This window comes from Gadus chalcogrammus, chromosome 9, assembly GCF_026213295.1.
Source record: "Gadus chalcogrammus isolate NIFS_2021 chromosome 9, NIFS_Gcha_1.0, whole genome shotgun sequence".
Taxonomy (NCBI): Eukaryota; Metazoa; Chordata; class Actinopteri; order Gadiformes; family Gadidae; genus Gadus; species Gadus chalcogrammus.
In genome coordinates, this window is record NC_079420.1 from 16,327,502 (window position 1) to 16,348,679 (window position 21,178).

Sequence of the window (21,178 nt, forward strand, 5' to 3'; positions counted from 1 at the left end):
ATCGATATTTTTCTGGTTTCTTAAGTCTATAATTTACACTAATTTAATCAACCGATCTGCGGTGGATGGTGGAAAAAAAAAACATCATCCTTGAGAGACAGAGCCACTTAAAGAAGGACGTAGGACTCCATTCGTCCGCGTTTATTAAAAATCATACATAGAACACGAACATAACCAAATAGTAAATATAAAACGATGTAAGCCTATTAGTCCTAAGTGGACCATTTCTTATCACACCAACATTGTCAATGATACATAGGCTACATTGAATATGTTGTGCTGTAGGCGTATCCAGACTAATACGAATTTACAGAAAAACTGGCCACCATAGTCTGACCAAGTAATTAAAACAGTAGCCTACAAAATAAAATAAAAAGTTACATTCCAAAAGACATTCCGAAATAAATGTTCGGTATTTTCTTGATTTTATATAATACATAACATTTCCCACCTTTAGCCATAGGAAAGTACTGCTGGCACTGCATGGTCAGAATTTGAATGAACTACCGAAGAGATAGTGTCTAGTCGGATACACCGTTATCCGACTATTTTACTGGTTGGAAAGCACAAAAAAATACACAACTTTGCCATCTAGTGTTCAACGCTGCATTTTGCAGCCCTGTCCAATCAAGATTCAACTTGTGGTTGTTTTCTTTCTGGCTTCTGAGAGAAAAAAATCCTTCATATTGTATTCCGGTGAATAATCATAGTGCAAACAGTAACTGACAACCCTACATGGACAATTTGTGACATCTGTAAATTGATACAAACCATTGTGAAGTAATTCAACCGAATAGTTTAATAGGACTTTAAAAAAGTCTTCCTCTTCCTGGTACATTCTCATCTTCCATTTTTGAAGACATGTAGCTACTCTCCACAATGAAATCCACGCCTGTGAGGGGGAAACAATTGTATAGTAACATTAGTGGACAGGACACATCAACAAACACACTTTATGACCACTAAAGGTTGCCATTTCAAATAGGAGATACAAATGTTCAAGCAAATGTTGACCATTCCACCATTAGTCCAAATGTTCCTGTTGCAGATACGATTGCCTAACTGATCATATATATATTTATATATAAACACTTCAATCACTATTTGCAAGTGCTTTCTTGTATTTTCACAATCAATCGGCCCATGTATTAAAGGGTAAATACTAAGCGTCTCATTGCTCTTCTGTTCATATTTTATTTTTCACCAGGCCACTGCTGTGCTGACCGAAACCTAAACTCCCTCCTCTGTCTATCATAGCTCTCACCCATGAGGTTGGCACTGGAGCTCTCCAGCACACGGGCAGTGGTCACGGGGCCCGTCCGTGTCCCAGGACAGCAGATCCATCAACAGGTTGGGGTGGTTCACACAGGACTCGCCTTTCTCTGGCCTGGGGTTGCACACAGGGAACAGCAGCTCTGTGGAGAGGCGGGAGAACCAAGAGGCAGGAGACAGAGAGGAGGAGTAGGGACAATGAGAGGAGAAGTACAGATGGAGGGGAGGGGTAGATATGCAGAGGAGGAGACGGAAAAGAGAGGGAGAAATAGAGATGGGGAGGAGGGGTAGGGAGAGAAGAGGAGAAGGGACAGGGTGGACAAGTAGTAGAATGCAGAAGAGAAAGAGAAGGAGCAGAGATGAGGAAATTAGAGGGGGAATAGGCTAATTACAGGCTTCTCAAAATATTCCATTATTGAATTGACTTCTTCTGGCGTTTTGGTGGTGGTCATTCTGAAGATCGCAGATCATTGCATTTTAAACCAGCAAACCCCTCAGTTAACCTTAGAATCATACCATATTATCCCCCGATCATGAAAGTATAGATTTTCTTATCTCTGTAATGTGTTTAACTTCCTCAGTTCAAGCTTGAAAGGTTTTGGTTTTGCAACAGACAGTTCTCAGTGTTCAAATGTGAAAAAAAGTTCTCGCAAACAACAAATAACACCATGGTTCAAAAGATGAATACACTACAACTACTTAAAACATGACTGAGATACACAAATCTAAGACTGATTGCCAGTCTTAATGGCCGGTGGAAGATAACAATTCTTCAGTGCATGAAGAGTGGCGTGCATGAAGAGTGACTGTAGCATTCAGTCTATGGGCGTGTGCGGCATGTCATGGTCACCTCGTTGGAAGGCACAGCAGAGGTCTGGCCTGCAGTCACTCTGGGACTGACAGATGGTTCCCTCTGTTCCACTGGTCGCATCCTCTGTACATTGACCCCATACACACATCTGATCTGAGCAGCACTCCTCATCTTTAGTGCAGGGCTGAGGGCGCACATACAAACAAACACACACAGACACAGACACACACACACACACACAGACAGACACACACACACACACACACACACACACACACACACACACACACACACACACACACACACACACACACACACACACACACACACACACACACACACAGTATTATGTTTCCTATATCCACTGGATAAATACCAATCTCACTCATTTTAAAATGCTGCACACCATATACTCACCATATCAGTCGGGATGCATGGCAGACACTTGGACTTTTCAATCTCATAGAAGCAGTATCTCGTGTCGCCACAGTCTTCATCTATCATGCACTCCTGGAGAGAACGATGATACAACCTTAGGCCATCATATTCTAAACAACAAAACTAAATTAACTAAATAAACACCACAATGCATGTGAAGTCCAAAATGACAGTTGGCTAAGAGCGGGTCACAGAGCAGGTTATTTCAACTTCCTTGTGTTGTCTTTCCTTGTTTCTTGACCTTATCTACCTCTAATCATTTGCAATAATAATCTTGCATTAAGGTGCAAACTGGTTGCAAATAGGAAATATATTGAACCATATTTAAATGAAGTTTTCTATATTTAATCATTCATTTGTTAATTAGATCAGGGGCCGTATTCACAAAGGATCTTAGGGCTAAAAGTAGGTCCTAACTGGCGAATTTAGGAGTAACTCCTAAAAATAATGGGCGTGTCACTCTTAAATTTAGGACTCCTAACTTTTTTCACTAAGAGCAATTCACAAAGTATTTTAGGACTAAAAGTAGCACCTAAGTCTAGGAGAGCTTAAAAGTCCTCAAGAGGACTCCTAACTCAGTAAGACCTATTCACAAAGAATCTTAAAATGCCTGCGAGATGAAATGTTAGGGTATTCAACTTATTGTGGAGTTAATGCGCGATGCAATAACATCCCCGACTAACAGGAATAATCCGATTAGTCCCGAAATAAAATGTTATAAAAATTATAAATTATAAAAATATATACATAACTTATAAAAAATAAAAATAATTGCGCCATCAAAAGACGAGGACGTGTTCGTCAATAGGAAGAAAGTGCATTCCATCAACACGCAGGTTGTTTTTGATGCAAATTTTAACATAGCCTACTGGATGTTGTTGCAAAGTGGCCTGGATCTTCAGCTACCCATGATTCGCGCATTTTAATGGTGAGCGGTCTGAGGCAGCTTTTTGAGATGTACCAGTTGGGTGTCACTTGCTGGGTGACAGTGACTATCCATGCAAGACGTGGCTCTAGACACCCTACCTCAATCCACAACCGGGAGCACAGTTAAAGTGTAACATGTAAGTGATTACGCAGATTACGCTTAGTCCTATGCGTAAAACACATCGTATTGGCTCTTTGCTAGAGCACACAAACATACACGAAATGTTGTGGAGAGAGGAATTGGGCAGATGAAACGTCGGTTTCATGTCCTCCACGGCGAAATACGCCTCACCCCAGAGAGGGCAAGCACAGTAATCACTGTATGTGCCATTCTACACAACCTCTGCAAGCGGAGGAACATTCCACAGCCAGACGATGATGATGATGATGATGATGGTGATCAACATTACAAGGAATTTGGCCGTGTGGAACCGAGTGGACAGGCATTTAGGGATCACTTTGAAAACACATTTTAGGTAAACACTTTGGCACAAATCAGTCAACACTTGGGTAGTTTGTAACATTTATTTTCTTTTAGATTTTACGTATTTTTATTGTTTGCTTTCTCTCTCTCTTGAACGTGCAGGCTACAACGTCATTATCGTGGTCTGCACAAAATTGTCATCATGCGTGTATTCTGCTAACTGCACTATAACTACTTAATAGGAATTCATTTCTAGCCTAGGCTATTTCCTTGTTTTTTGGTGATTCAGTGGGCTCGTCTGAACAACCAATCACCGAACTGACCGCTTCTAAACTCGTGCACGAGAATTGACGTAATCCATAGCAACGGCGCGTCACTCTTAGTTCACTCTTTGTGATTTATCCTTAGTAAGAGTAGGTCTCAGCGGCTTTGTGAATAACTTTTAAGAAAAAACTCCTACGTAAAATGTTTTAGCGCGAGTTAGGAGCACTCCTAGTGGTAAGATAAAATGCTTTGTGAATACGGCCCCAGAACTAAATAGCAAATCAATAAAACATTTTTTTAATACATTACTTGTAAAGCCAAATATTGGATTTGAATACAGAAATATGAAGTGTATAAATCCATTAAATATATTTTTTAATTACTTATAGTCTGACTTGTATTACAGGATTACTGAAACGATGAGTTGTAAACAACGTCCTGAATTTCGGTCTATGAAAGTACTTCCAGCCACAACCAGGCTTTGCATGCTTAGAATTATCTCTCCTCTGTCTCCTGGGAGTAGGCCACTGAATTCCCTCAGTCCTTAACCGAATCAAAGCTTAGGAAGCAAGATTGAGATAGTACAGTCTGTTAAAGTCCATCATCTGCTTACCACAGCAGCCAAGCCATCTCCTGAACTCTATGGCTTATTACATAATTAGTTCCCTGGTGAGTGACTAAGGGATGTGTGTTTCCATGGCAGTCTTCCAAGGACCGAGGATAACCACACCCATGCACATAAACTTGGATAAACAGTTCTATAAACACCTCCCCCCCTCCCACCACACACACACACCCTCTTCTCGTTGACATGTCTAGTCTAGAAAGGAGACATTTGAGAACTAAATTGTCTCCTTTGATTTTCCTCTTTTTCTCATTGTCTCACAAACTCATTTTCTCAGTCCCAACCCCCCAACCTTCACATAGCTGAACACAAGGCAGTGGTCTCCAATAAAATCTCCCCACTTCTAGTCAGAGTGTTCATTTCATCCTGTTAGTAATTTCAACTGCTCTAAGCCCACACATAAGTCATATTTAACTAGTCTACTGAATTGCAGGCAGTGCCTTCTCGTTTTCAGCTTTTTTAATCTTTGCTATAAATAATTGAATATAGTACTATTCAAAATAACAAAAAACACACACGGTTCTGATGCATTTTTCTGATGTCAAGATAACACATCATTGGGCTAAACACAAAACACTGCAGACTTGTAGGCCACGGAAACCCCTCTGCTCGTGAGTCAACTTTATAAGACAGCAGCTGCTATTAATCACCCAAGATCAGTAGTCATTGTTTAAATTCCATCTCCTCCACTTCATAGGGGAAAATAGCTTCTACTGCCTCCAAAAACATACATTTCCTTGCCAGTATAAAGAATGAAAAATGTTATGGATCATTTCAAATTAGTCAACCACATACAGGCTCAGATATGCCAACTGATTTAGTCCTTTTCTACAGACTTTCCCATCTAGTCATCATGCCTGTTCCGTCTCATCCCTGGGTTGGTTTTTATTAGCAAGAGCCTGCTCTATTAATGAAGCTACACTTTGCAAGACTGCCAGGAAAGAACATGGTATTAACAGTGCTGTAAAAACGTTGGAATAGCAACACATGCAGCATGGAAAAAGAATGACCTAAAGCCATTCTGGTCTTGTCTTGGTTCCATATACTATGATAAGTATAAGGTTGGTCTGACTGTTCAGGATGATCTCACCCTTGTAAGACGTTCCTTGGGTTAAATAAAGCCACAGAAAGTACTCCAGCTCTTAATATCAGTATCCTCAAGCCAAGGACAACGTGAACTGCTGTATTATGACTTTATTAAATTGTCATTGAGTTAAGTGTAGCATTAGACAGGAAAAGCATCCAATGGAAGTATTGCCAATGGAAATGTAACTGAAATATAACTGAAAGGATTAACTCTGCTAGCCTCTTGTTTGACAAAACAGCTTTAGCAGTTTACATCATAAGTAGGCCTGATTATCCATTGAAAAAAATGGAATGGAAGGGATACATTGGCTCTGAAACTAGGGCAGTTGGATATTTGTTTTCATATGATACACAAACAGTGGCTATGGTTATTTTGGAGTCAGGCTTTTAGATTGACATATGCTGTTAGATTCTCAAACAACTTGCTAATGTTGTATATTACATTATACAATATGTGTTATTACTGTTTACAATTTTCCTTGGCCAAAAATGTCACTTAAAAGCTTGATGCCTGAAGTAATATTACAGTAAACAAATGCGTTTCATTCTCTGTGTTAAAAGTGCAGCTACTAAATGAGCTGAAGAGCAACACAGATCATTACACAGGGCTTTGACTGAGACTGAAAAGACAGACTGTTCATTAAAACTCACATGATCGACATTGTTCCACTGGCTGGAGATCTCCACATGGGCATGTGAAAGGTGAGACTCTCTTGTGCCATTATTACTTTCCTACAGAAGACAAATTAGTAATTATTTAATTAATTTTATTTAAAAAAATAAAAGATAAAAGATTATAAAAAAATACATGGAACGTATATGAAAGTAAACATTTACAGATATAATTACCTTCAAATGTGTGGTATAAAGCATGGTACACTACACATTTACATGTTAAGTATGGATTGACAGAGTGTTCTGTGTCTTGTCTATAGTGAATTTATTGACAATTTGAAAGAAAATTACGTAACCTTTTCATGCGTTACAATTATTTGATTGCTGCAATCATATAGTTTAGAGTAGTAGTAGGTCTAAAGACATTGTGATGGTGCGGTGACGAATAATATGTCAGCGCAAGATGGCGAAAAAGCAACAAGTTATTGCTGTATCCCTTTTCTTCTAGGTATTAGGCTATTTTTTTGTTTGTTTCATATGATAGTTATGCACTACACGACCATATAGGCCTATCATCATTGTTGGATGAACATAAGAAACTTCAGAAGACCTAAGCATCTCTACAACTTATTTTGTGCCAACTTTATGTTTATGCCCACTTTTTAATAAAGATCATATATTTTATTATGGATTTATATAGTCCTACGTACCTTGTCGTTTGTAAAAGTGTAGTTGTGAAAGGTACCGGGTAGAGCCAGTGACGATAGGGATGATTTGGCACTCTCCGTAGATATCTGAGGGTTTGCATGTGTTTAAAACAAATGAAGTTCAGCTATGGAGGAAATTAAGTCTAAACACGTGTGTTTTGTCACAGTCTATAATCTAATTGTGTAAAAGTCAATACATTTTTAAGTAAAATATCTCTGACCTGATCTACAGCCTCCTCCAACATCTGTTGTGTGTCCTCCATCAGCATCTCCACCTCTCGAAACATGTCATTCAGACTCACTGGTCCACGCTCCACGGCATCCTCGACGCTTCCTCCAGCCACAAGCAAAGAAAAGCCCAAATTCAGAAGCAACACGACCGACTGCATCTTCCAAACAGCAGCGGGACGTTGTGTTTCGTACTAGAGCAGGATAAAGAAAGAGCGCCGTGGGTAGAGAGCTGCCTGGCGCATGACGCAGAGCTCACAGCCGGACACAGCTGAACAACGTTTTTTATTTGGAAAAGTCTGGGGGGAAGAGAAGGGGGAAATCAAAATTAAACCAGAAACTTTCAAGATGAATAGCTTGACAAAGGAATGAAAGTACCTTGGTTTTATAGGAAATAAATGTATAGTTTGTGAACTTAAATAGCCTACTAAAGTATTGGTAATTACTTAGGACTACATTATTTAATCGAAAGAAACTGTCCAATTCTATTTTCCAGCGTCAGTCTGTCTAGTTATAATAAAAAAAAAGAAAATGTGATTGCATATCATTACCACTAGATGGTGTCGTTCACTTAGGCTATTTATTTCAGACAACCGCGTGGCTAAGACCGTTCATACCCACACATTCATAGGCAAAAATATACATTTTTGTACATGCGTCTGGACCACCCACGTAGCTTTTGAACATTTATATTTATGTTTTCTGTTGATGCTACGAACTGGATGGTTCGCACGCACGTAACTCCCAGCGCAGGACACGATAGTAGTTAAATGGTCGAAGGTTTGGAGTCACTTGTTGACGTTTACTATGCATCGTTGAAGTTGATACCAGGCACGGCCGTGGCTCCCAGTGGACAGCTGCCGCGGAGCAGTAAGTGGACTACCGTGAAACGTGAGACAGAAAGAGGAATGAACTGAACGACAGAGAAAATAGTACAGGTCTACACAGAGACAGAAATTAGCAGACTATTAATTTAGCCTATACATTTAGGCTACGATTAGGTTTAGGCCTATATAAGCAACATTTTTTAAACTATTTAAGTGGGAGCCACAGGTGGTCGGTTCATTTACGAAATTCCATCCACAGGTATTTTCCTGTGCATCATGTTGTCCAGCTTGTTCCCGTCCTTGTCCCCTACAATGATTTCCCCATCGACGCCCACCCATTGAAACAATGAGTCGCGTTTTACATTGATATTCCTAAATGTAGGCTATCTCATTGGATGTCGTTGGAGTAATCTAGGTAGCACCGCCTTCCAGCGGCGCTCCGGTGTGGTTAGTTAGTCGCACTTGAAGGGGTCCAAGTGACCGTCATGTGAGCTGTCAGGAGCGGCCAACACCGGGATATCCACCGGCTTTTATCAGTACAAACCGACTCAATATGTTCCTAAAGACAACAACGCTGTCTTCAACCCGAGAGCTATCATTTTGAGGATTACAAAATTGACACTTATGTGTAAGTAGACTGGAGGTGGATTTGACTCATATTTGTGAATGTGCGGCCATTCGATTAATATTACGAAGCTTTCGCTTTGATTCTTACAAGCCAAATTGACGAGTACTTATGCATCGTGGATTTGATGGAAACAACTGGGCTGCCTCTCTGTGGTTGGCCGTTTGTTGGCATTATTGTAGAATCGTAGTATTATTAAGGCTACATGGGTTGTTTAATTATTTAGCAAAGTTACTTAACGACAACGTCTATATAACGTCAGTGTTTTAGTGCAATGGTTGGTTAAAGTTACCCTCAGTGAAGCTTAAGGTGGAGGAGGCATGTCCAAAATAAATATTTCTAAGCGATAGCCTATACCGCTTACTTAAGGGATACTGGTTTAATTGGGTCAAATGTAGGTTACATTTCCCATGTTTTGCTTAATATGAATGTCCCATAATTTGAAATGGAATGGGCCCACAACATTGAAAGTAATGCGTACAGTCAAAGTTTTCCCCATCCCACAGAGGCAGCATGTAATGCATATGAGCTTCTGATTACATGATGTTGCCAATGGTCATCTCATTCGCAGGCATGGTGTCTAGCAGGTGGTTTCTAAAATCCATGCATAAGGCCCAATGCTTCTTAATTTGTCGTTTGTTGTAGTGTATGGTTTGAGTTGAATTATAAACGTTTACCTTATTGATCTGCAAGAAGGGCTTAACCACGTTTAATTAAACTGACACAGAAGCCCTATAAGCTGGAAACTTTTAGGCATTTAACTATATTCAGATGGAAGCGGAATATGTATGCTGACAATAATTTACTATTATCCTGCTGACTTTGATATCTTTGTTTCTATTTACAAATATGGAGATATTTAAAATGAAAGTATTCCTCATCAGCAACAACGTCACACAAGCTGCCACTTCCTGGAATAACTGGCAGACTTATAAGGGGGTGAGGGAGTGGGAGTCAGGGACAGCAAGATAGAAACATAGAACGTATGACGGAGGGGGGAAGACAGAAATACACTAGGGAGGCCAGTGTCCCCACTTTAAGCTTCAGCATGTCCCCACTGTTAACCACCACATGTGGTAGCAAATTAAATGCTCTGCCTGAACCTGTCCACAATACATTCGGAAACATTGTTGCAATATTCAGTGTTTTACAGCATATACCAATTTAAGCCGCCTGTTTGTCTTTAAAATCCTGAAGACGCATGACTCAAATCCCATCCAATAATGTAGAGGTTGTTAAGTTAAATCTAAACCAAGCCCACAGACATTTGTGTACTTTTTTAAGTCCTTGTGTGGGTGTGGATGGATTTGCAACAATGGAAACAGCCAATTTTCTCTATTCTCTTTATCTAATGGTGCCATCATCATTACTGACCATTTATCTTTACATACCAACTACAAGGTCTATGGGGAATTATCAGGAATTATCAACAAAATATGTATTGGACTACTTCTTATTGTAACTTGACTCTCTATGCAAACATTTTGGCCATTACAAAGGAGAAACCTGATTACTTTGTTTTCATGAACCAACACCATTAACTAGCCTAAAAGGCTAAAGCCAGCTCCAAACTTCTTTGCTACACTGTGTTAATACTATAAGGATTAGGAATGGTGGCTAAGCCCACAAGCAACACTCTAAACCAGTTTGGTTTACATCAAGCTTTCTAATATATTCTCAGCAATACATTAAGTTTCAGCAACGGTACCAGACAGTTAAACTTCCTCTGGGCTTGTTCTGCTTAAAGGTCCTGCTTAACCAAGCTGTGGATTGTTCTAGCAAAGATATGGAGTATGCAGTATCGGGTAACACTTAAGATTCACCAGATCTACTCCAGAACCAATGGAGCGCTTGATGCATTGCAGCCATGAGTAAACTCTCTGGCCAAAGCTGGCCTGTAGCTTTGCTTATTCTTAATAGGTTTACCGGATTATGAATTGGATGTTATCGGTTATTGGTCACATTGGAGAGAAGAATCCTCTCCTGTTTAATCATATTGTCTCTAGCCCTACTTGGCTATTGTCTTTACCCATGCAAGCCTGACACTGGTGTGGTGTGGTTATTTTATTTATCATTTCATGTGCTATCCTGTGCTAACTATATCTGACTTTGTATCAACTGAAGACAAAACGATAATCATAATGTATTGTGACTGCCATGGGAGTTTTGTTTATTTCAGGTCATAAATGGCCTTCATTTGGGAAAAATTGTCTCTGCATCTGGCCACGGCAAACACAAAATCTGTTTTAAATAATCTTAATATCACATGTCTGTTTGTAGCTCCTAGTATGTAGCTTGTTTTCCCTTTTAGTTCTTGGTTTTAACCAAGTGAAATCTTTGTACCGAGGGGGTTTGATAATCACTTCATTACAATTAACGGACATTTTCTATGGATTTGAACATAACTAATCAGAAACTATTCACTATAATCTTACTGTTTTAAATTGATTTGAATTGTACTCCTCTGGAAGATTTGTATGTACTCTAATATTTGCATCTCATGCTAATTATCTAAGCAGGTGTGCGTTTCCGATGAGGAAGTTGCTGTTTCATCGCCGAGTACAGTTTCTATTCCCTGTAGTGTTGACATAAAATTAGTTTCTCGTAGGCATACTCTCAAAAGAATATATCAATATTTGCATGTTAGTGTGTTCTTGCAGGGCTGAAAAGATATTGTGCGTTTAATGGTTGAACAGATCTTGTAAGGACTGCAAACATGTGAACTACATCAGCTTAAGGCTATTTATGAATCGTTATTCAGCTTTGTTTAACCAATTCTAGCCCATTTACAAATTCTGGCAAACATTTCATCTTTAATCTAGACAAATAAAGAGAGTGTTGCCTGTTTCTTGGCACCTCACAATTAAACAGCCTGCTTCACCATAGGGACAGTGGCTGGCTAATGTTAGATGTATATCTTTGAGTATGAACATTAATGTCTTCCAGCTATTGTTCCTAAGTTACATTTATCCTGTGACACTGTTTGGTTCTTTGAAGCAGAAATGCTGGGGTCAAATAGACCCCAAAATGATTTAGACGAAATAGTCAGCATTTTTCAAGGCTTAATTTAATACCCAGTTCATGTTTTACTGTCGATACCGGGACGTATATAAAGAATAACAGCATGCCTGGCTTTAGTCTCTGTTAAAAACGTGTTCAACCTTTAAAGTGTCGAATGAAAATTAGGTGTCTCACAACAACTTAAGATACAGTGCTGTACACAGGGCATACTGCTTGACAGATGACTACAGTAAATCATTGGAAAATTATCTTTTGCTATTTCAGAGACATCAGGTCCGATAACCTGTATTGCTTTGCATTCTTTAGTCAACTTGATAACTTGAAAAGCAACCGCTGATGTTGTTTAACATCAGAGAGTGTAATGGGAAAATTATATTTTCCATTCAGTTTTCTAACTGCCATTTGTTGAGTGTTCCCTTGCCAGGAGGCCCTTTGGGTTGTCGGAGATCAAGGTCACCAACTGATAAGATAAGGCACTACGTCTCCACACATTGTAATTGTCAATGATCAAATCAAACTAGAACTGCAAGCAGTTATCCAGGGGTCCAAGCGATGTGCATTTCGCCGGCACAACGCAAAGCATGTATTCAAAACGCTACCGTGAACCTGTGGATACACACTGGGAACAGGTAGGGCGGCTAGACAGTGCAAGGAATGGGGGACAAAGCTTAGATGATGAAAAGGAAACAACATATGGATCTGTCCATCACATTTCATGAGGAGTTTCATCAATTGTTGACCGCCATCTTGTAAACCAATGCAACGTTTTATTGGGGAGCAGAGCTGTTCTCTTTTCTGAGCCTTTCTGATGACTTTGCCACTGTATAAGAAGTGCTTGCCAATGCATTTCACTTCTCCTTGCGACGACGCCGGACACCTCCATCTGAGGCCTCGGATTAATGTGAGGCCTCCGACTAATGTATGTTTGTTGTATGTTATTGTACGTTTTATTATTCAAATAAATTAGCCTAATTGTTATATGTCCGGATGACTCTTAAGTCTTAAACAGTTTCTGCGGAAACATTTGACAGTGCATATGTTTATTGGAAGGTTATCTTATTGTTGCGACCATTATCTGCAGTCCAAAGTTATATAACTATATCTATACTGGTACGGAGATATTTTTGGTTACGGTCCAGAAAGAAACTTCTGGCATATAATCAGGAACTAGACTGCTCTAGACTGATTAGACTGACAGATTACAACCACACATACATGTAAGAGAATATTAATGACCATTGCCCTCATCAAACTAAATTATTAATCAAAGCACATCTGTCTGACCTCTACCTTTTTATTTATTATTATTTTTTTGGTTGATCTTACTGCATTTATTATATGTTATGACTTAAAAAACCTTATCATATGCCTTGCCTTTTGTATTTTCATAACACAACTGTGTACTGGTGTTAGGTTAGCTGACGTCCGTACCCTTGTGGTACAATACCACAGAATTAACCTTTTGGGTATACAAAGACTCTGCCTTTCCCTCAGGCTGACCTACAAACCTCCTCCTTTATCGTTTCATTCTTGTCAACACATCACTAACTCCCCAGAACTAGTTTCTTCTCACGAGTTAGACACACCCTATACAGTAAATCCATTACAATACGGTGCACTCTTTGCAAGTTTCATATTTTGTATGCAGGACCAACTCGGTGCAGCCTACCTTTTTTGAGATAGTGTGATCGGAAATATGGATACTAGGGATGCACCGATTGTGAAATTCTTGGCCGATACCGATACCGATGTTTAAAATAACAATTTAGCCGATGCCGATACCAATGTTTGTTGGTGTTATTTATTTACCCTTTTGTATCAGGGAAACAAACCCACAAACGCACACAGACAAGCACCTCGTATACACGCACACACAATGACACAGGGAGAGGGTTTTATGATTTGTATGGAATCAATCTGTATATTTCAACAACTGCTCCATCAACATTCAACATCAAAATTATTTCAACCTGGGCTTAGGCAGATAGGCCTACATGCGCCGAAAACAGATCTTTATTTATTTTACTGAACACAGCCTGCATGACAGTCATTAGCATATGGAAACTATGGCCAAAAAAATAGCTTCACACGGTGTGTCTTTTTACAATTCATTTGTTACCAGCATTCGTAATGTCGATCAGCTGAGAAATAGTCCGCAGAAGACCTTGACGTCGCTTAGCAACCGAGGACGCTTGCGGAGTGATACGACAGCGTGCATGTGTGGTTTGTTTACAAATAAAAGTGAAAGAAAATGTCGTTCGTGTGGGAGTATTTCGTCTCGGAGAAAGATCAGCGCTATGCAGTTTGTAAGACATGTTCCAGTGACGTTTCAAGAGGAGGAAGCATTAAACATGTAAACATCGGCCACTGCCATCGGTGAATGTCATATTTTCCGATACGCCGATGGCAGTCAACAACGCGAATATCGGCCGGTACCGATGTTCGTCCGATGCATCAGTGCATCCCTAATTAATATCAAACTTGGGGAGTAAAATATTTAGCTGAGGGGGCATTGCACCGTTTTCCCCTCTCCTGGGGCCGGGCCTCTGTACCTTGCCGATGACCTTTATAAAGATATATAATTAAGATCAAGAAAAAGTAATATTTTTCACATCACTGTTTGGGGTTCTGTTGTGGTTATAAATGACATATGATGTTGCTGCAGCATATAGATAGTGACTTTCATAGGATGTGTACACTGAATACTTGGTTAGGCCTGTATTTTGTTTATATTTAACTCCTGCAGAGTGAAGTATGTGAAATATATAAGACATAGTATATTTAGTTACTCTACCGTACAAGTAAAGAAATTTGCCCAACCGCATAACCAATTTCAATGGGTTAGGGGGTGGATCATGAGGTCTTCTGAAATTTGTACCAAATCCCAGGGAAGAAAGTATGCATGCAGTGCTATATATAGGCTAGCTTGGAAATATTGAATCTTGGAGTCCATGCTTGGGAAGAGTATTGAAAGACATTTTCTTACCTTGTTACCTTGTTCAGACAAAAATCGTGTTTTTGGTACTGCAAGTTCATTAACATTTATTTGTTATTTTTCCTGGACAAAAGACCTATTGTTTACTACTAACCTAGCCTCTATATGTCTTCAAGATAACTGTAAGAGTTTGGAAACTATGCAAGAAGACTGAGACAGACTTCAAATAGTGTGCACGGGTGTGCGTGGTTTGCAGTAAGTGTGGGTGTAGAAATTGAGAGGTTAGTGTTTGCTGCCAAGCTATGTTAGTTGGCTGAGATCTGATCCCCCCCATGGGCCACTCTTGAACTTGGTGCAGATTGCGCCTGAAACAGAATGATGGAGCAGTCAGTTGAGTTGCACACTGTAGAGACATTGGTAATAATGTAAATGCAATGATTCACTGTAGCTGATGGTTCTGTGTACTCTAAGCGCAGCACTATTACCTAAAAATTAAATCCCACACACTGGGAAGCAGCTCACATTAAGTTCTAATTCTTTCTTCTATTCAGTGCTTTTCAACAGTTATTGTTAAGTGTTGTGTTTTCAGAGTGCATCTATGCTTTAATACCTGCTCAGTGGGAGATCAGGTTATCATATCATCAGTTATCATAACAGTTATTGAAGGACATGAACTTCATCTAATTGTGTTTGGGTATCTGTGTGCCTACTGGAAGTGATCCATGGGAATGCTGATAGTGTGAGTTTTAAGCTAATGCATGTACCCACAGGGCGGCATTACATATTCCTTCCCACATGTGACCATTCTGCTGAAATCCTTCCATTTGTGCAGCTTGTTTATTATCATATCAGGCATTCAGTGAAGCCAGAGCAACTCTTTTCTGGAGAACAAGATATGTCCAGCCAATGAACATTTGAACCCAACATTATATGGTCCTTATTGTTAACAGTATTTGTGCTGGATACTAAGCAACATGCCTGTGCAGAGATAATGGCTGATAAGGTCCATATTTGTCGCATAACCAGTAGACCCTGTGTGCCCATGGGTCCTACATATAGAACACTGGACAGGGCACTCTGGACGCCAACCAGGGCGACCTCAGCGGTTTATTTCCAGTGTGTGTTACGTGCATTCCTCTCATATGGAATGCGACCTCCCCTTGATACGATTTCAGAGTTTTCCACAACATTGTTGAAGCATGCTGGAAGGGTATGTGGAGTGAAAAATGAACCACGTGTTTCCTTGAACTGACTGGGGATGACTGTTTTTATAGCACAATGGTTACAAAGTCCCTTTGGCTATTAGTGGGATTTTATTTTGTTTGCTATGGGGTGTAATTTACTCACTTGGGTATCGCCTGTATAAAACCAAATACAAGCAATGAATGCTATTCTCTGGTGACTTCCACTCTATTTCTAAAGCCTTCTTTTCCCTCTTTCTTTTCAAAGAATCAAAAGGCCATGAAATCCAGAAGCAGGTTAAGCCACACTCTCGGTTGATACTCCGAACTAGGAGTGAGGTGAAGGAGACAGTAAGTAAGACTCACGAAAAGACTCACGAAAAAGAGGCAACCAAAGTGAGGACTGAGGAGAGGCCCCTCACCTCCCTGGGAGGATGGGCGAGACGGAGGACGAACGTACGGCGCAGGCCGGCCAGCTGTTTGAGACATTTGTCCAAGCGACCACCTGCAAGGGGACACTGCAGGCATTTAGCATCCTCTGCAGGCAGATGGATCTGGACCCGCTGGACTACACACATTTCTACAGCCGCTTGAAGGCAGCCATCAGCTCCTGGAAGGTCAAAAGCCTGTGGACCAAACTTGACAAGAGGGCCGGACAGAAGGTTTATAACCACGGTGAAGCCTGCCAAGGCACCAAGGTAAGGAAGACCCTTTTAACACCATAAGATCAATGGTGTCTGTGAGTCTGGGTCCCTTTTGCTTCTACTGTTTGTTAAGCCCTGGCGGAAGCGACGAGAGTTTAGTTTCTTTCATAGCTTATAAATGGTTTGTTGTGGTTGGATACCGAAACCCCCATCCCCATTCTAAGTCCATGAAAAAATTGTCTCAATATTGTATTTTTCTTTTCCGCAGCTGGTTCCAAAAACACTGGTGAATCTGGTCCGGATTTCTATATCTATACGCCCTTTCACACATACAGGAAATAAGGCGCATCAGACATCTTCACCTATGTTGGAAATACTCTGTGTACTGTGTGCTTAAGGCGATAGGAGGCACCTGGGTAGAGGGTGTAGGAGGCAGGATGTGACACAAAAAATATGCAGCAGTGTTTTGTTTACAACACATCGGAGATGGCTACCAACTCTGTAATTCTTACTCTTTTTTGGTGATGTCAACCCTGCATTTATTTAGATATCCACAATATTAATAGAAAGCTGAAGAAGCTGGAAGTGGCTACAGGCAAGAAGAAAATAGTTCAAAGCAGATTCACTCCCATTCCACGCCAGTCGCATGATAAAAGCGTCATCAACACATCAGCAACATCCACATTCTCCCCCTCTCGGATTCTTCTGATTTTTACGCTAAGGGCCTGGTAGGTTAAACTCCAGAGGGGCGGACTCTGACATTTGCGTTCACACGTACAGCACCATTATCCAGAGTTGGTCAAACTGACATTTGGGAAAGGCCTACATTTAATTGCTTTGCCTGTGACAGCAAAAACAAATGTTATCCATGTACTGATGACCAGGGTGGTTTTGGTTTGTTATTTCTTCTCTCTTTTGGACATAATCCTGATTTGCCAAAGCAGCACAGCACTTCATTTCTAATGGTTTGGAGAGGCATTTGTGGTCAGGATGTTTGGTGGTAGAAGAATGACATCTCGTCAAGATAGATAAGTTGTAAGAACCCCCCCAAGAGGAAGGCCAGAGGCTTGTACCCTACTGATAAGGAGACCAAAGTAGGGAGTTCCTTCTTAAGACCAGCCCAGTCATTATCTGAGACTCAGAAAGACTCAGAAACACTGCATTATTGGAACAGATAAATACACATGACGTATTGGATGTATTCCTCTTATTGCGTCTCTTCTTAAAGCGAAAAGTTTGCACTCCTCAAGGGAACTCTGACTGGGAAAAGTTTGGAATTGGAGCCGGGCCATCGGCAGGGTGGGTCTCAACTGCAGACATTCCTGACAAGACTTCCAGCTTCCTCCCCACAATTCCTCGTCCTTATTTTTCTCTCTCCTTCCCTCAACCACTCTGTCGTTCCCTCTCTTATTCTCTAGTTTATTGTATCCTCATCTTCAATCCGGGTTCAGGTCCGGGGGCAGCAGCTCTAGCAGTTTATTGTATCAGTAAAACAAAATAGAGGTTGGCAGTTTTAGATTGGTCTCTCAGGTCGGTGAAAAGCTGGACTTCAGTTTTGTTTATTCACATTCTAATTACCCTTATCATCCAATACTCCCTGATGCAAAACCCACACACACAAATGTCTGTGTCAACAATCCTTCAATGAATAAATGAAGGCAAAAGACACTTTACAAATATACTAATACACACTGTTTACACACATTGTTGCCTTAATGTCATAGTATGCAAAAAAACAGTGAGTGACAATGGATTGGAAAAGTGAGGGTCTTTAAGAAGTATTAGCTATTATTGCTGTGTCTTTCTTTGTGCCATACGTGTCAACCCACCCTGCTACCTCCTCTCTGACCCCCCCCCCCCACCCTGCCTCTTGGTCCCCAAGTGTCTGATCGTGGGCGGTGGGCCGTGCGGTCTGCGGACCGCCATCGAGCTGGCACTGCTGGGCTGCAAGGTGGTGGTGATCGAGAAGAGGGACACCTTCTCCAGGAACAACGTGCTCCACCTCTGGCCCTACACCATCCACGACCTCCGGGCCCTGGGAGCCAAGAACTTCTATGGCAAATTCTGCGCCGGGTCCCTCGACCACATCAGTGAGGCTGGCCGCACATTACAATACATTTATTTAGCCGACACTTTTGTCCAAGAGACTTGCATTAAGTGCATTCAACCATGAAGATAGAACCCAAAAAGTGCAGGATTGGTCAAGTGCATATATATAATCGGGCTGAGGTTAAATATTCTAATATTCAGATCTTTGTTCGTTGGTTTTCTAATCTTAATTCAGCATTGTGTAATTCGTTTTGTTTATCATACGCATTATTTATGACCTTTTTTTCATTTTTCTCTTCACTGAATATTCAGATATTCGTTTGGAAACCTAACAAATATCTGAAGCCTGATATACATTTGAGCCAGCCCTAATTCATTTAGCCAAACGCTTCAAGTGCTGAGTTATAGAAACAAAATTAGATTATTTTTTTTTGTCTGCGATGGAAGATGTGTAGAGTTTCAAATGTCCTTATTTTGTTGGAAGTCAGCTGGTGCCTTATCGTAGTGATCTCGTAGGAGCCATAGAGAGGAGGGGACGGGCTAGGGTGTAGGGTTTGACCATGTCCTGGATGTAGGATGGCCAGTCAAAGAAAGGTTGGCAGGTCACTTTAATCAGATACAAGCAGCCCCGGCAAGGTAGTGCAGGGTGTGGAGGGGAGGTGTGTTGTAGGATGACTTGGGTAGGTTGCCGACCAGTCAGTCTGCTGCATTCTGGATCACCTGCAGAGCGCAAATGGCCCATGCAGTCAGAGCAGCCATAAGGGAGATGGCCGGAGTCTGGACCAAAATCTGCGTGGCCTCTGGTTGAGGAAGGGATGTGTCCTCCTGATGTTGTAGGGATCTGCAGGAGAGGGTTGTCGTAGCGATGTTGGTAGCAATGGACGACTGGTCAACCAGTGTCACATCCAGGTCCTACCCGTATGCCTCCCAAACCCCTCCTGACCTTCCAAACAACCACCGTCACCATGACCATTGTTTTGAATGGGTTTTGTAGTTATTTGTTGGACTGGTGTTTTAGAACTACTATTGAAAATGTTAACCCCATCGTTATATAATGGGGCTGAAAAATGGTTGAAGCTTTTGTTCCTGCTGCAAGGATTATTTCCTACTATAAGGCAACTACAAATACAACAATTTGCCAATACAGTTAGTGGAACACGCATGAAAAACAAATAAGTAAAGCTACCCTTCTGCCTCTTGTTTATTATAAGAAACCAAAAAGTATTCCGGGACCATAAATATTATTATGGCTTCCCATGGGTTTGTCTCGTCTCTACAGTCCACACGGATGGGATTTTGTGAGCCGACAAAGGCAAAGCTTTCCTTCATAAGCCAGGCTTGAATGACAATCTGTTGGATTTGCTGCTTAGGTGGGTTGGTAGGGAGACGGATCACATAGTGTTGGTGTTGGCTCTGTGTGTCTGTCAACTGTAAGAGCCATTGCTGTTTGTCTCTCTAGAATCTAACTTCCTTGTGGGATGTTTCCACCCCCACTCACCCAGACTGCCCCCCGTCCAGCTTTAGCAACCGTGCCATGTATTAATATCCCCTACAAAGATGCTGACTGAACTATCTCGCCAGCCTCACTTGTTATATCAGCTAAAGGTTCTGTCATGTTCTTTTCGGTTCCATCTGATGGTAGGGGAATGCTACCAGATAAAGACATCCGTCTGTGTGACAGCAGTATGAGTGCACTGTTCAGCTATAGAACTCAACTCATTTACAACTCATTTACTTAATCACTGCCAATAATTGGGGAAGTCAGGATCTATTTCACTTTCGCCCCAACTGTTACTTTCTATTTGACGGCCTTGTAAATCCTGGTTCACATATGCATTCCAATGACTATGTAACACACATAGTTGGAAACTGAGAAGAACTGAGAGAAACATTATATTGTTGTGTGATGTAACAATGTTTCCTGGTCAATACTGATGTACTATTTGAGTAAGAAAATGAAAGTGTGTGTGTGTGTTCAGGTATCCGCCAGCTCCAGCTGATGCTGATCAAGGTGTGTCTGATCCTGGGGGTGGAGATTCACGTTAACGTAGAGTTTGTGGAACTCCTGGAGCCACGTGAGGACCAGAGCGACAGCGACAGTAAGTATGTGTGTTTGTGTCTGTACTTGGACACAGTCTTCCACAAGCACATCGATGCTAAATATTACTCCTATCTCTACTGTATGGCTAACGATAGAACATAATCGTTATTACCAAAATCATCCCTCTGGTTTTGCCTTCACTCTATTGGGGGACATGAATATTTAGGTATGATGCTGATCTTAAAACAGCTAATCTGAGCGATCAAGTTGTGCTCTGGACTGCTACAGTATTTTTTATTTTTTTTCAATGTTTTCTGATTTAAGGTCCTGGGTGGCGAGTTGCGATCCGGCCATCGGACCATCCTGTCACAGAAATAGACTTTGACGTTGTGATCGGAGCTGATGGACGCAAAAATACTTTAGATGGTAAGGGGTAGTCTGAGTCAAATGAATCCCGG

The 21,178-nt window shown here is 41.0% G+C and overlaps 2 protein-coding genes across 6 annotated transcripts in view; one reads left to right on the forward strand and one right to left on the reverse strand.

Moving 5' to 3' along the window:
• Positions 1-61: 61 nt before the first annotated feature.
• Positions 62-7,678, reverse strand: dkk3b (dickkopf WNT signaling pathway inhibitor 3b). 2 transcript variants are annotated; one of them, XM_056598225.1, is made up of 7 exons: positions 7,391-7,678; positions 7,173-7,256; positions 6,499-6,579; positions 2,501-2,590; positions 2,123-2,267; positions 1,265-1,415; positions 62-892 (listed from the first exon to the last, which is right to left on the reverse strand). In XM_056598225.1, exons 1-7 carry the CDS (start codon positions 7,556-7,558, stop codon positions 868-870), a joined length of 744 nt encoding a protein of 247 aa, XP_056454200.1. In that variant the 5' UTR covers positions 7,559-7,678; the 3' UTR covers positions 62-867. The 2 variants fall into 2 exon arrangements, with proteins under 2 accessions (XP_056454200.1, XP_056454199.1); XM_056598224.1 differs by having other exon boundaries at positions 73-892; positions 2,501-2,593; positions 7,391-7,675.
• A 353-nt stretch (positions 7,679-8,031) lies between these two features.
• LOC130388883 (F-actin-monooxygenase mical2b-like) overlaps positions 8,032-21,178 on the forward strand; it is a 37,626-nt gene continuing 24,479 nt past the window's right edge. For 2 of the 4 annotated variants that reach the window (XM_056598452.1, XM_056598453.1), the window contains exons 1-5: positions 8,032-8,852; positions 16,255-16,684; positions 18,513-18,720; positions 20,659-20,778; positions 21,045-21,146. In XM_056598452.1, the coding sequence (XP_056454427.1) occupies positions 16,421-16,684; positions 18,513-18,720; positions 20,659-20,778; positions 21,045-21,146 (694 nt within the window). In that variant the 5' untranslated portion in view covers positions 8,032-8,852; positions 16,255-16,420. The remainder of the gene's footprint in view (positions 8,853-16,254; positions 16,685-18,512; positions 18,721-20,658; positions 20,779-21,044; positions 21,147-21,178) is intronic. The other 2 variants (XM_056598455.1, XM_056598454.1) reach the window with 2 other exon arrangements.

What these genes read in the sequence shown, in the direction of transcription:
- dkk3b (XM_056598224.1), bottom strand. Translation starts at nt 7,558, where the DNA reads ATGCAGTCGGTCGTGTTGCTTCTGAATTTGGGCTTTTCTTTGCTTGTG. An exon ending in ACACTTTTACAAACGACAAG is followed by an intron (nt 6,580 to 7,172) that starts GTACGTAGGACT and finishes TGTCTTCTGTAG; the next exon opens with GAAAGTAATAATGGCACAAG. An exon ending in CTGCTGTGCCTTCCAACGAG is followed by an intron (nt 1,416 to 2,122) that starts GTGACCATGACA and finishes GCCTCTCCACAG; the next exon opens with AGCTGCTGTTCCCTGTGTGC.